The 12,897-nt window shown below is 49.4% G+C and overlaps 1 protein-coding gene across 7 annotated transcripts in view; it reads left to right on the forward strand.

Annotated features, from left to right (window-relative positions):
- The window catches only part of mideasb (mitotic deacetylase associated SANT domain protein b), a 74,327-nt gene that overhangs the window by 36,262 nt on the left and 25,168 nt on the right, over positions 1-12,897 (forward strand). For all 7 annotated transcript variants that reach the window (XM_086003800.1, XM_086003802.1, XM_086003801.1 and 4 more), the window contains exons 3-5: positions 5,846-6,142; positions 9,079-9,418; positions 12,481-12,547. In XM_086003800.1, the coding sequence (XP_085859926.1) occupies positions 5,846-6,142; positions 9,079-9,418; positions 12,481-12,547 (704 nt within the window). The remainder of the gene's footprint in view (positions 1-5,845; positions 6,143-9,078; positions 9,419-12,480; positions 12,548-12,897) is intronic.

A 12,897-nucleotide genomic window follows, 5' to 3' on the forward strand; every position in this document is an offset into this window, starting at 1 on the left:
CATTATATATTCCCCCGTATCTGACTGCAATGGACCAACTTTGGTTTTCACCAGTCTTTTCCTTTTGATATACTTATAAAAGCTTTTGGAGTTAGTTTTTATATTTTCCGCCAGCTTGTTTTCGTAAGCTATTTTGCCCCTCTTGATTATGCCCTTTGCCCTCCTTTGCTCTATCTTAAACTGTTCCCAATCTTCCGCTCTGGCGCTTTTTTTGGCTATTTTATACGCCCTATCTTTGGATTTTATGCTGTCTCTAATTTCCCCTGTTATCCACGGTTGAGTCACCTTTTTAGATTTCCTTTTATGCCAGATTGGTATAAACAATTTTTGCAATTTTGTCATTCTATCTTTAAATGTTTGCCATTGTTTATCTACCTCCAGTCCTCCCAGGAACGTTGTCCACTCAGACCTACTCAGTTCCCGTCTCATGGCATCATAATTCCCCTTGTTTAAATTCAGGACCTTAGTCTCTGAGTCAATTTCTTCGCTCTCCATTTCGAGTGAGAAATCGATCATGTTATGATCGCTCTGACCCAAGGGTCCCCGTACAACAAGATTACTGATTAGTCCCTTCTCATTGCACAGTACCCAGTCCAATATAGCCTGTTCCCGAGTTGGTTCCTCGACATATTGATCCAGATAACCATCCCTCAAACACTCAAGGAATTCCTCCTCCTCATTATTTTTACTGATTAGGCTAGTCCAATCTATATGTAAGTTAAAGTCACCTATGATGACAGCTGTGCTCTTATTGCACGCTTCTCTAATTTCCCTCGTGATGCCCTCCCTAACCTCTATTTTACTATTTGGAGGCCTATATACCACTCCTATTAATGTTTTTCGCCCCTCGCTATTTCTTAGCTCCACCCATATAGATTCTGTATTAACTGAGTTAATATCCTTCCTTTCAATTGCATTTATCCCCTCTTTTACTAGCAATGCTACCCCTCCTCCCTTTCTTTTTTGTCGATCCTTCCTAAATACTGAATACCCCTGTATGTTAAGCTCCCAGCCCTGCTCACCCTGCAACCATGTTTCCGTAATCCCAATTAGATCATAATTATTAACCTCTATTTCCACAGCTAATTCATCTACCTTGTTCCTGATGCTTCTCGCATTAAGGTATAAAACCCTCAGGCTTTTTTTATGCTCACATTTTTTATGAATTAGTTTGGCCCTTTGTTTTTTGTTCCTCACCCTTTTATCATTTATTTCTGTCTGCCTTTCACTTTCCTCTATTTCACTACATAGGTTTCTAGCCCCCTGCCATACTAGTTTAAATGCTCCCGAACTGCTTTATCAAAAATTACCCCGAGAACATCAGTTCCATCTCTGCACAGGTGTAGACCGTCCCTTTTGTATAGGTCACACCTACCACAAAACTGGTTCCAATGCCTCAAAAATTTAAAACCCTCCCTCTTACACCACTGCTCAAGCCACGTATTTAGCCTAACTATCCTGTTCTCTGTACTCTTACTAGCACGTGGCACTGGTAGTAATCCAGAGATTACTACCTTCGAGGTCCTACTTTTTAGTTTGGCTCCTAACTCCCTAAATTCTACTTGTAGGACCTCTTCCCTTTTTTTAGCTACGTCGTTGGTACCAACATGTATCACGACAACTGGCTGTTCCCCCTCCCCCTCCAGAATGTTCTGCACCCGCGCCGAGACATCCTTGACCCTTGCACCAGGGAGGCAACATACCATCCTGGAGTCTCGGTCGCGACCACAGAAACCCCTATCTATTCCCCTTACAATCGAATCCCCTATTACTATAGCCCTGCCACTCTTTTTCCCTCCCTTCTTTGCAACAGAGCCAGTCATGGTGCCATGAGCCTGGCTGCTGGTGCCTTCCCCCGATGTGTCACCCCCCCCGACAACAGTATCTTGCCCTGTATCATGTGTGAGCCAAGAAGGTGAGTCTATTGTACCTGGTTGAGCGAGAGGCGCCGATGCCAGCCTCCCGGTGAGCGAGAGGCGCCGATGCCAGCTTCCCGGTGAGCGAGAGGCGCCGATGCCAGCTTCCCGGTGAGTGAGGGGCGCCGATGCCAGCCTCCCGGTGAGTGAGGGGTGCCGATGCCAGTCTCCCGGTGAGCGAGAGGAGCCGATGCCAGTCTCCCGGTGAGCGAGAGGAGCCGATGCCAGCCTCCCGGTGAGCGAGGGACACCAATGCTAGCCTCCCGGTGAGCAAGAGGAGCCGATGCCAGCCTCCCGGTGAACGAGGGGTGCCGATGCCAGCCTCCCGGTGAGCGAGGGCACTGATGCCAGCCTCCCGGTGAGCGAGGGCACTGATGCCAGCCTGCCTCTTTTTCTCTCTTGCCCGCCTTCCTGCACTCTTTCTAATTGCGTCGCACAGGATCCAGTACCTCAGGCCGCGCAGTCCCGGGCTCCAGCGCGTCGGTGCTCTTTTTAATCGTGTGCCAGGATCCCAGTTTTTTTGGGCTGGCAGGGGCGGGCTCCAGTGCAGAGGTGCCAATTTTTTGGCACTTGCACACTGAAGCCCACTTCTGCAGGCCAAAAGAACGGGAATCCTGCGACGCGATTAAAAAGAGCACCGGCGCGCTGGAGCCCGCGAGTGCGTGGCCTGCAACGCGTGGTGTGCAGCAGCCTCGAGGTAGCTGCGCACCCACGCAGCTTAGGGGGAACAGTGGATCAGAGGGCTGTCCTATGAGGAGAGATTGAGTGGAATGGGCTTATATTCTCTGGAATTTAGAAGAATGAGAGGTGAAAGTATAACATTCTTACAGGGCTGGCCAGGGTAGATGCAGGGAGGATGTTTCCCCTGGCTGGGGAGTCTAGAACCAGGGGTCATAGTCTCAGAATAAGGGGTCGGCCATTTAGGACTGAGATGAGAAATTTCTTCACTCGGAGGCCGGTGAATCTTTGGAATTCTCTGCCCCAGAGGGCTTTGGAAGCTCCGTCGATGAGTATATTCAAGACAGAGATCGATAGATTTTGGGCACTAAGGGAATCAAGGGATATGGGGATTGGGCGGGAAAGTTGAGTTGAGCTGGAAGTTCAGCCATGGTCTTATTGAATGGCGGAGCAGGCTCGAGGGGCTGTATGGCCTACTCCTGCTCCCAATTCTTGCGTTCTTAACTCCCCAGCTCCTCTTCGAATAGTGCCGTGGGATCTTTTACATCCACTTGAGAGGGCAGTTTAAATCTCGGTTTAATGTCTCATCCGAATGACGGCGCCTCAACAGTGCAGCACTCCCTCAGTACTGCACTGGGAGAGTTGGTCAGGATTGTGTGCTCAAGCCTCTGGAGTGGGGCTTGAACCCCCGACACTCTGACTCGGAGGCGAGAGTGCTACGAACTGAACCACCGCTTATTCCCCCTCTTGTCTTGGAAGGGGGCGGGGGGGAAATTGAATGTTGGGCAATGGCGCATGCCCATTGAACCTCCTCAAATACTGCTGCGGGTAGCAGTATGCCGAGCGTTGCTCTTATGGACTGGGGGATGACCCCTGGCTGCATCAGCCACATGCTCACTCCAGAGAGGGGCAGTGGCCTGCCAAGGTGAGAATTTAGCTTTGCGAGATGCCCTTTGCCACCTTGCAGCCTGCTTCCAAAATGGCTGCCAACACGGCCATGACTAAAAAAAGAGAACTTAAAATTTATATTGTGCCTTTCATGCGCTCAGGACGTCCTACAGTAATCTGCAGTGAATTCAAAGCCTAACATTGTCAGTGACCCAAACCAGCAATCAATGCAGACAAGGCCCTATATGACCCCCTTGCCTCTTTGAACCGCCAAGGATCAAAACCAAATTCCTTTGAAGATTAAAACGTGCCATCTGTATAGGCACATCCATGAACCAAAACGCAAGTTCCAGTGTCCTACCCTACAATCAAAATGTACAGTGTACGCATATCAAACGTCACAGAAGGAGGCCATTCAGCCCATCGTGCCTGTGCCAGCTCTTTGAAAGAGCTGTCCAATTAGTTCCACTCCCTTGCTCTTTCCCCATAGCCCTGATTTTTTCCTTTCTAAGTATTTATCCAATTCCCTTTTGAAAGTTACTATTGAATCTGCTTCCACCGCCCTATTGGGCAGGGCGTTCCAGTAACCACTCTCTGTGTAACAGAAAAAAAATTCTCCTCATCCCCCCCCCCCCCCCCCCCCAACCCACCCCGGTTCTTTCGCCATAAGAATGTATAGTTCTGCAAAAAAAACGTGATATGCCAAACGCTTTGACCGGTTCCGACAGATGGATTCCTTCTCTTTCAGCAGTTTGACATGTTGACGTATAACTTTCTACCTGGTGTCCCGGCCAATATTTATCACTCAACCAACATCACCAAAACAGATTATCCGGTCATTATCACTGCTGTTTGTGGGAGCTTGCTGTGCGCAAATTGGCTGCCGTGTTTACTAAATTACAACAGTGACTACACTTCAAAAGTACTTCGTTGGCTGTAAGGAGCTTTGGGACGTCTGGTGGTCGTGAAAGGCGCTATATAAATGCAAGAGGGGAAAAATTCGGTATCGCCCATTTTGACGCGCTAATATCGGCTGGGCTCAAAGTTTAGCGCCCGCCGCTAATTATCGCCTCCGACTGCAAAATTCACCTCTATCGCCCCTGGAGGTGATTTGAGCACTCTTAAGGCGCAGACGTCAGGGAGCGATGCGCTACCTCAGAGCGCTACCGAAGCTCAGGCGATGTCAGTTGCCATGGAAGCCAGACAGACTGGCGCCGTCCAGTTCTTAAAGGGGAGGGGCCATCTTGCTGGCCAGCCACTCCCTGCTCATTGCAGCCTTGAATCTCGGCCTGGAGAGACCTCAAAAGCAATTGTGTTGGAAGCACTAATGGATCGGCCCAGGGAAAGAGCTCGGCGCTTAGGAGCCTCAAAAGTGGTGCCGAGGGCCAAAACCCATTAGGACAGCGTTAAAACCAAAAATTTTGCCAACAAGAAAAGGCAGGAAGCGGCCACCTTTAAATAGCACTCCCCTAGCCCCTTCCCGACATGAAAACGTTCCCCTCTGTCATTCCTAGCCACAGGCGCTAAGGCTCAATATCCGGTCTGGGGCGCTACCGGGGCGTTGCACACTTGACTGACGTCGTGATCTGCGGGTGCAGGAGATCGTGGCGGTAGTGTTTAGCGCCGCCGCAAAACGACTGGTCAATTTCGCGAGCGGCGCTAAGTTCCTAGCGCCCCCCCGGAGGCGCTAAAGGGAGGCGCTAACCAACCGAATTTTTCCAACAAGATGTTAATTCTTGGTTGGACCACACTTGGAGTGTTGTGCACAGTTCTGGTCTCCATATTATAAAAAAGATAGAGGTGCTGGAGGAGGTGCAATAAACATTTACAAGGATGATAACCAGAACTGAGAAGTTAACCAGAACTGAGAAGTTATACCTATCAGGAAAGATTGACCAGGCTGGGGCTCTTCTCTAGAAAAGAGAAGGCTGAGGGGTGACCTGATAGAGGTGCTTAAGATTTTGATAGGGTGGATACAGTGAGAATGTTTCCACTTGTGGTGGAATCCAAAACTAGAGGTCATAAATATAAGATAGTCACTAATAAATCTAATAAGGAATTCTGGAGAAATTTCTTTACCCAGAGAGTGATTAGAATGTGGAACTCACTACCACAGGGAATGGTTGAGGCGAATAGCTTAGATGCATTTAAGGGGAAGCTAGAAAAACACGAGGGAGAAAGGAATAGAAGGTTGGCTGATAGAGTGAGACGAGGTAGAGTGGTAGGAGGTTCGTGTGGAGCATAAACACCGGCATGGACCAGTTGGGCCGAATGGCCTGTTTCTGTGCTGTAATTAAGTCTTTTTCCTGCATGGCATTCTTGAGAAGAGAAGGTGAGAATCAAATGCTGTTGTTTTCTTTCAGACTGGGGAGAATGACTCCCAAGAAGAAAGGAAGAGAAGGACCGCTGGGCACTTGAAGGTCACGGCGGAATCTGCACCCCCCAGGGGCCGGCTTGATGATGGCTGTCTGGTGCCACTTGTAATACCCGTATCCGTGCCAGTCAGAAAGATGGACCCTGTTACAACAAACACTGACGGGAAAGGGGAATCCCAGAGGAGCTCGTCCAGTGAAAGGGATCTGTCCGAGCTGAGTCCATCCCTATCAACAACCCGCAAGCGTAGATCGAGTAGAGGCTCCGGAGCAGAGCCCTCAGTCCAGGTAACATCCCTTTACAACAACAGCTTGCATTTATATAGCACCTTTAACGTAGTATAAATATCCTAAGGCACTTCACTGGAGTGTAATCGGGCAAAAGTTTGACGCCGAGCCAAAGAAGGAGGTATCGGAACCGGTGAGGACCAATGCTGCCCGTAGGTTTTCTTTTCAAGAATATATTTATATTCAAGAAGGAGTTGGATATATTTCTTAAGGCTAAGGGGATCAAGGGATATGGGGAGAAGGCAGGGACAGGGTACTGAGTTTGGATGATCAGCCATGATCTCATTGAATGGCGGAGCAGGCTTGAGGGGCCGAATGGCCTACTCCTGCTCCTATCTTCTATGTTTTTTAGGCCCCGCAACCCCTTTAACGGGCTGTCTGGCCCATTCAAAGGTCCGCCCACGTGCGGCTTCTTCAGTTTAAAAGCCGGCCCACTGGCTGCGTGGGACACCCGCAGCGCAGCTTAAAGAAAACATTGGTGAAGAGGTAGGTTTTAAGGTGCATCTTAAAAGGAGGAGAGAGAGGCGGAGAGGCGGATCGTTTTAGGGAAGGAATTCCAGAGCTTAGGGCCCAGGCAGCTGAAGGCACGGTTGCCAGTGGTGGGGCAAAGGAAATCGGGGAAGTGCAAGAGGCCAGAATTGGATATGCTCATACACCTTGGAGGTTTGTAGGGCTGGAGGAGGTGACTGAGGTAGGGTGGGGCGAGGCCATGGTAGGATTTGAACAGGAGGATGAGAATTTTAATTTTAAGACGTTGCCGGACCAGGAGCCAATGTGGGTCAGTCAGCAAGCATGGGTGATGAGTGAACGGGACTTGGTGCGAGTTAGGATACGGGCAGCAGAGATTTGGATGAGCTGAAGTTTATGGCGGGCGGAGGATGGGAGTCCGGCTGGAATAGTCGCGTCTGGAAGTAACAAAGGCATGGATGAGGGTTTCAGCAGCAGATGGACGGAGACGGGCGATGTTACAGAAGTGACCAATTCACTTCGCCAACCCTATTCCTCCACCTTTGGTATGTCATCACCCTAATCGTTCCAGTGAAGGCACGATCCACTTCACTTGACCCTATATTGGGTTTTGGATGAACGATTTGAAGTGATGGGTCTAATCTGAAGAAAATACTGGTGGACTGGTCTGGTACAGCCTCGTCAGTAGAGTGAGGACTAGTAAACGCTCGTGAGAACGCAAGAAATATAGTCCACTCGGCCTATCAACCGTGTTCTCTTTTCAGGTCATGTGGGTATCACTGGCAAGGCTGGCATTTATTTCTCATCCTTAGTTGCCTCGAAGGTGGTGGTCGCCCACCTTCTTCAACCAATACACTGAGTGGCTTGCTTGGCCATTTCAGAGGGCGGTTAGGAGTCAACCACATTGGTGTGGTCCCGGAGTCACATATAGGCCAGACCGGGTAAGGATGGCAGATTTCCTTCCTTAAAAGGACATTAGTGAACCAGTGGGTTTTTATGACAATCCAACAGCTTCATGGTCACATGTTTTATTGCTTTTTTTTTGTAAATCGTTGTGATTTGCTGGATTTTTAGTCCAGGCCTTTAGTCTAGTAACATAACCACTCCACCACAGTACCTGGGATCGATTCACAGGGTTGAGGCACACTACAGTACCTCGTCTCTGTAACCACTTTCTATGTGGAAGCTTGGACGATGAATGTCAGTCGGCTAATTCTAGCCTGGGGCTACTGCCTTCGAGCCTGATCCTCTCCTTTCCTTGGCTTGTAGAAGACACACTTTCCAGTAGGGGGGTCACTGCATAGTGATTCTGGGTGCTAACCCTACCTGATCTCCCCCACACCCGTCCTTTAACTTGAGGGCACTGAGGCCAATTACAGCTCTTGTGCTCTTGTCCTAGCTAAGATCAGCTGACTCAACACTGACTGAAGGTTGAAGTCGGGCTTCTAGGACCATAGGACCAGGAGGAGACCATTCAGCCCCTCGAGCCCGTTCCGCCATTCAATTAGATCATGGCTGATCTGCACCTCCACTCCATTTCTCGCCTTGGTTCTGTATCCCTGGATACCCTTACCGAACAAAAACCTATCAATCTCAAGTCTTGAAATTTTCACTTGACCCCCCAGCCTCAACTGCTTTTTGAGGGCGAGAGTTCCAGATTTCCACTACCCTTTGTGTGAAGAAGTGCTTCCTGACATCACTCCCTGAACAGTCTAGCTCTAATTTTAAGGTTATATTCCCTGGTTCTGGACCCTCCCACCTGAGGAAATAGTTTCTCTCTATCTACCCTAGCCAACCCTTTAATCATCTTAATCACCTCAATCAGATCACCCTGTAATCTTCAATATACAAGGGAATACAGGCCTATGGGTCAGTTGTAGACAGAGCCATACTGCAGGGAGTAACTACAGTGAAACAAACCTGTATAAACAGACACGCCCAAAAAATAGACACTTATTGGGAGACCCAAATAACTTGTGTGGTAAAATATACAAGAGGCAGTCTGAAGCCATGGACACTTGAAAATTAGGAACTATGTACCTTCAATGTACCAAGCCTGTTTACAATGTAAAGCCTGGGACAGAGCCTGTTGCAAAGCTGCTGTGTGTGTGTGGCACTTGCACTGAATCAGGATCATAGCTTGGCTTCTTTCTGCCCCCCAAATTCTCCTGAGGTCAGCGTGAGTCGGCAGTGGGTTTTGTGAAAGGAATGGCTTTTATGGGAGTGGGAATGGCTCTGTCTCTGGGATTGAATGCTGGCATGGCTCTGCCCCAGACACAGAGCGGTTTCACTGTCACTGTGGGCGCCGGGCAAAGAACTCGCCATTCTACTGAGAAATTTTACAGTACGTGTAGTGACCAACTTGAAAATAAGGACAGCTGATGCCAGTCCCTACGGTGTCTGTAATTTGCAGATTTCACTGTACAATCTTTGTGTGTGTCTAAATAACGTGACGCCTGTCTTTGCAGGAGGATGGAAGCCCCAAAGGTCAGGCCAACCTGACGGCCAAACTGAAACGACGCCCCAGACCGGAGCCTCTTTTCATTCCACCCAAGCCCCTCAACCATGTCTCGGTCATCACTTACCCACCCGGCGCCCTCTACCAGAGCAACCTGCGCTCGCCGGTCAGGCTGCTGGAGCACCCCATGGACAGGAACTTCCAACCACCGCCCTACACCCCCCCGCCCATCCTCAGCCCCATGCGGGAGGGCTCGGGGCTCTACTTCAACGCCTTCCTTTCTGCCTCAACCAACTCGTCCCAACCGGTCACCCCAAGGTCTACGCCCAAAGCCTGTTTAAGCCGATCAAGTGAGTCTTTTGTTCAGTTGACTTTCCCCACCCCCCCACCCCCGCAGCGGTATAAATCGTGTATCGATACCTGACGCAGTGAACCTCTCAATTCAAAACCAGTGGCGAATGGCGCTGGAATTCAGGGATGTATCGTGCTGGGTGGGTGGAATTCATAAATCATGTCTACAAACCGCCCCCCCCGCCGCTCCACACTTCCCCCAGCAGTGCGATTACATTATAGATTTATGCCCACTCGAAACTGAATTGAGTGTGTGTGGAGATTGGGATAAATTGGTGGTTACAGGTCTGGCAATAGAAAGATGGAAAGAACTCACCTTTCACAACCTCAGGGTGCCACAATATATCACACCCTAACTTCGAGTGGTCAGACAATCTCTCTCTCTCTCTCTCTCTCTCTCTCGTTTTTCTCTCTCTCTCTCTCTCTCTCTCTCTCTCTCTTTCCCCTTTTCCCTCTTTCCCGAGGGGGCGTCAACACAGACGGTTAGGGAGCCACAGCTGCTGCTCTCTCGCCCCTCATTTAACCACCTGGCCTTCTCCAGACCTGCTGAGCTTTTCTCTCCAACAGAGCAGCGCGGCTCCTAATCCTCAGTGGGGAGTAACTTCTGTTTAACACGAGTATTTAGCACAAAAGCAGTGATTCGCTGTATATATTTTTATATTATTTGCCTACAATCTTGGGCAATATGCACCACCGCTGCTAAAATGTGAAGCTGTATGTTTCACATCCTCAAGTTCAAATCCCTCCATGGCCTTACAACAACAACTTGCATTTATATAGCGCCCTTAAAGTAGTAAAACGTTCCAAGAAGCTACCAAGCCACATGAGATATTAGGACAGGAAGGGGTAGGTTTTAAGCAGCGTCTTAAAGGAGGAACGAGAGGTGGAGAGGTTTAGGGAGGGCATTCCAGAACTTAGGGCCTCGGCAGCTGAAGGCGCGGCCGCCAATGGTGGAGCGATTAAAATCGGGGATGCGCAAGAGGCCCGAATTGGAGGAGCACAGAGATCTCGGAGGGTTGTAGGGCTGGAGGAAGTTACAGGGATTGGGAGGGGCGAAGCCATATATGGCTCAGTGTTAATTTTTGTTTGATTACGCTCTTGTGAAGAGCCTTGGGACGTTTTACGAAGTTAAAGGCGCTATACAGATGCAAGGTGGTGTTGTTGTAAGGCAAGTGCAGTCCGTATAAGGCGAAGAGGACTATGAGCAACGTTCCCGCAAAGGTCCCGCCCGGCCCCTCAGTAATGGGAACGGTCCCGCCCGGGCCCTCAGTAACCTGCCCGGCCCCTCAGTAACGGGAATGGTCCCGCCCAGCCCCTCTGAACAGTTCCCATGGATTGGAGGGTAGCTAATGTTACCCCACTATTTAAAAAAGGTGGTAGAGAAAAAACGGGGAATTATAGACTGGTAAGCCTGACATCAGTAGTGGGGAAAATGCTAGAGTCCATTATAAAAGATGTAATAGCAGAGCACTTGGAAAATAGTGACAAGATCGGACAAAGTCAACATGGATTTACAAAAGGTAAATCGTGCTTGACTAATCTACTGGAATTTTTTGAGGATGTAACTGGTAGATTAGATAAGGGAGAACCAGTGGATGTGGTGTATTTGGACTTTCAGAAGGCTTTCGATAAGGTCCTGCATAAGAGACTAGCGTGCAAAGTTAAAGCGCATGGGATTGGGGGTAAGGTACTGACTTGGATAGAAAACTGGTTGGCAGACAGGAAGCAAAGAGTTGGAATAAACGGGTCTTTTTCCAAGTGGCAGGCAGTGACTAGTGGGGTACCGCAGGGATCGGTGCTAGGACCCCAGTTATTCACTATATATTAATGATCTAGACGAGGGAACTAGATGTAATAACTCCAAATTTGCAGACGACACAAAGCTGGGTGGGCGTGTGTGCTGTGAGGAGGATGCAGAGAAAACTCCAGTGTGATTTGGACAGGTTGGGCGATTGGGCAGATGTATGGCAGATGCAGTATAATGTGGATAAATGCGAGGTTATCCAGTTTGGTGGCAAAAACAGGAAGGCAGATTATTATCTGAACAGCAATAGATTGGGAGAAGGGGAAGTGCAACAAGACCTGGGTGTCCTTGTGCACCAGTCGCTGAAGGTAAGCATGCAGGTGCAGCAGGCAGTTAAGAAGGCAAATGGTATGTTGGCCTTCATAGCGAGAGGATTCAAGTACAGGAACAAGGATGTCTTGCTGCAGTTGTACAGGGCCTTGGTGTGAGACCACACCTTGAGTATTGTGTGCAGTTTTGGTCGCCTTATCTGAGGAAGGATGTTCTTGCCATGGAGGGAGTGCAGCGAAGATTCACCAGGCTGATACCGGGGATGGCAGGAATGATGTATGAAGAGAGATTGGGTCGATTAGGCTTATATTTGCTAGAGTTTAGAAGAATGAGAGGGGATCTCATTGAAACTTATAAAATTCTAACAGGACTAGACAGACTAGATGCAGGAAGGCTGTTCCCGATGGCGGGGGAGTCCAGAACCAGGGGTCACAGTCTAAGGGGTAAGCCATTTAGGACAGAGATGAGGAGGAATTTCTTCACCCAGAGAGTGGTGAACCTGTGGAATGCTCTACCACAGAAGGCAGTAGAGGCCAATACATTAAATATATTCAAGAAGGAGTTGGATATATTTCTTAAGGCTAAAGGGATCAAGGGGTATGGGGAGAAGGCAGGGACAGGGTACTGAATTTGGATGATCAGCCATGATCTCATTGAATGGCGGAGCAGGCTCGAGGGGCCGAATGGCCGACTGCTGCTCCTATCTTCTATGTTTCTCAGTAATGGGAATGGTCCTGCCCGGCCCCTCAATAATGGGAATGGTCCCGTGCAGGCTGCCCACCAGCTTCTATATTGTAAACATGAGCAAAATATGAAAGGGACCGCGCATTAGAAGAACCAGACAGCGCAGATCACAGTGCAGCTCACAGGGAGACTGGCTGAGGTTTAGTATGTAGCATCCTTTGGTCACTGAGAGCCGACAGCCTCCAGCTCTGGGCCTTTGACGTGGCTGTGACGTTTGTAATATTTTCTCTTTTTTTTTTCTAGACAGTGCCGATACCCCTCCTCCGGTTCTCTCCCTCATGAGCGAAGCTACTCCGGCAAGTGTTGAACCGTAAGTAACCGTAAAACGCGTTGCCTTTTCTTGTTTACACACAGACGGTCCCTGCTGAAGTGTGGCACGGGACGTCATCTGAGCAAGCAAGCGTCGCTTCCATCACTGTACGATCAGCGGCAGCCAGGGGGGGTGCAAGCTCTGCCCAGTCTGTATTGACTCAGACTCTCTCGGATTGGACAGTTGAAGTCGAGTTACAGCTTGGCCTCAGTGACCCTTGGGGGTGGGATTCAAGCAGCCCCCAAACCCCTTCACACATAAACGCCTAGAGATGTTGGGTGGGACAGGATCACGCTTGACCTGATACACTTCCATGGTCAGCCATTCAGAACTCGCCATACAGGGTTACG

This window comes from Somniosus microcephalus, chromosome 12 (genome assembly GCF_052327205.1).
Source record: "Somniosus microcephalus isolate GS21.2 chromosome 12, FLI_Smic_1.0, whole genome shotgun sequence".
Taxonomy (NCBI): domain Eukaryota; kingdom Metazoa; phylum Chordata; class Chondrichthyes; order Squaliformes; family Somniosidae; genus Somniosus; species Somniosus microcephalus.